Raw genomic sequence first — 907 nt, 5'->3', positions numbered from 1 at the left:
CCGGCTGAAATATTTACAATATTGAGAAATAGTGTTGATGACAGGGACACCGGCCGGTTTCAAGCCGTCTATTCGAAAACAATAAAATTTAATTTCTCAAATATATTAAGTAAATGCTCTGTTTTCTAAGGGAAAATGTGCCCTGATGTTAAAATTATTTTTAATTCCTGATTATTTATTTTTTTTAATACTTTTTTGCCTTGATAGTGTCGAAGGTCAACTTGAGCGTCCATGAAGATAAGAACCGAGTGCCTTTCGTAAAAGGAGCAACAGAAAGGTTCGTATCCAGTCCGGAAGAAGTGTTCGAAGTCATTGAAGAAGGAAAAGCCAATAGGCACATTGCTGTAACCAGTAAGTCAAAATTTTATCTTATATTATTTGTAGCTGTTTGTGTTACTACTTTCCAACAATTAAAAACACTATAATTTAATTTATAAATTAATAATGATTATTTAACTAAGTTCAATCTCAAAGTTATATTTACTTAGTCCAATAAGCATCCACTAATTTTACAGTATCTGATCTTTTATTTTCATTGATGATAGAATGCCAAAATATGTAAATAAATATGGTTTTTAATATCACCGTGGCAAGCTTATGAACAAAATACCTCTAAAATCTACAATTACCTTTCGTTCAGTTTCTATGAATTATATTTTTAAAAGTATATAAATTACTCTTAGTTAACTAGTTAAAATTATTGTTTGTGGCAAACTATATTACACCCACTAGAATACATTTTTATTTCATATGAATTTGGTGAATGACACAAATCTTCCTTGTTTAAGTGTAACAATTTATTTTGTATACAACAAAAACGTTTCGGGATTATCCCCCATCTTCAGGTTGCTATAAAGCCAAATTCAACAAAACATATACTTACAACGTTACTACTATATCATATATT

General features: G+C 29.3%; 1 protein-coding gene across 1 annotated transcript in view; it reads left to right on the top strand.

Moving 5' to 3' along the window:
- Khc (kinesin heavy chain) overlaps positions 1-907 on the top strand; it is a gene marked incomplete at its 5' end in the record, with an annotated part of 27194 nt that overhangs the window by 5518 nt on the left and 20769 nt on the right. Inside the window, 1 exon segment of the mRNA XM_067051109.1 lies at positions 208-351. Within this exon segment, the coding sequence (XP_066907210.1) occupies positions 208-351 (144 nt within the window).

The sequence above is a fragment of the Halyomorpha halys genome, unplaced genomic scaffold (genome assembly GCF_000696795.3).
Source record: "Halyomorpha halys isolate HHAL.00 unplaced genomic scaffold, Hhal_1.1 Scaffold1301.1, whole genome shotgun sequence".
In the NCBI taxonomy this organism is placed as follows: domain Eukaryota; kingdom Metazoa; phylum Arthropoda; class Insecta; order Hemiptera; family Pentatomidae; genus Halyomorpha; species Halyomorpha halys.
Note: the sequence above shows the minus strand (reverse complement) of the source record. Positions and strands in the feature narration are given on the sequence as shown.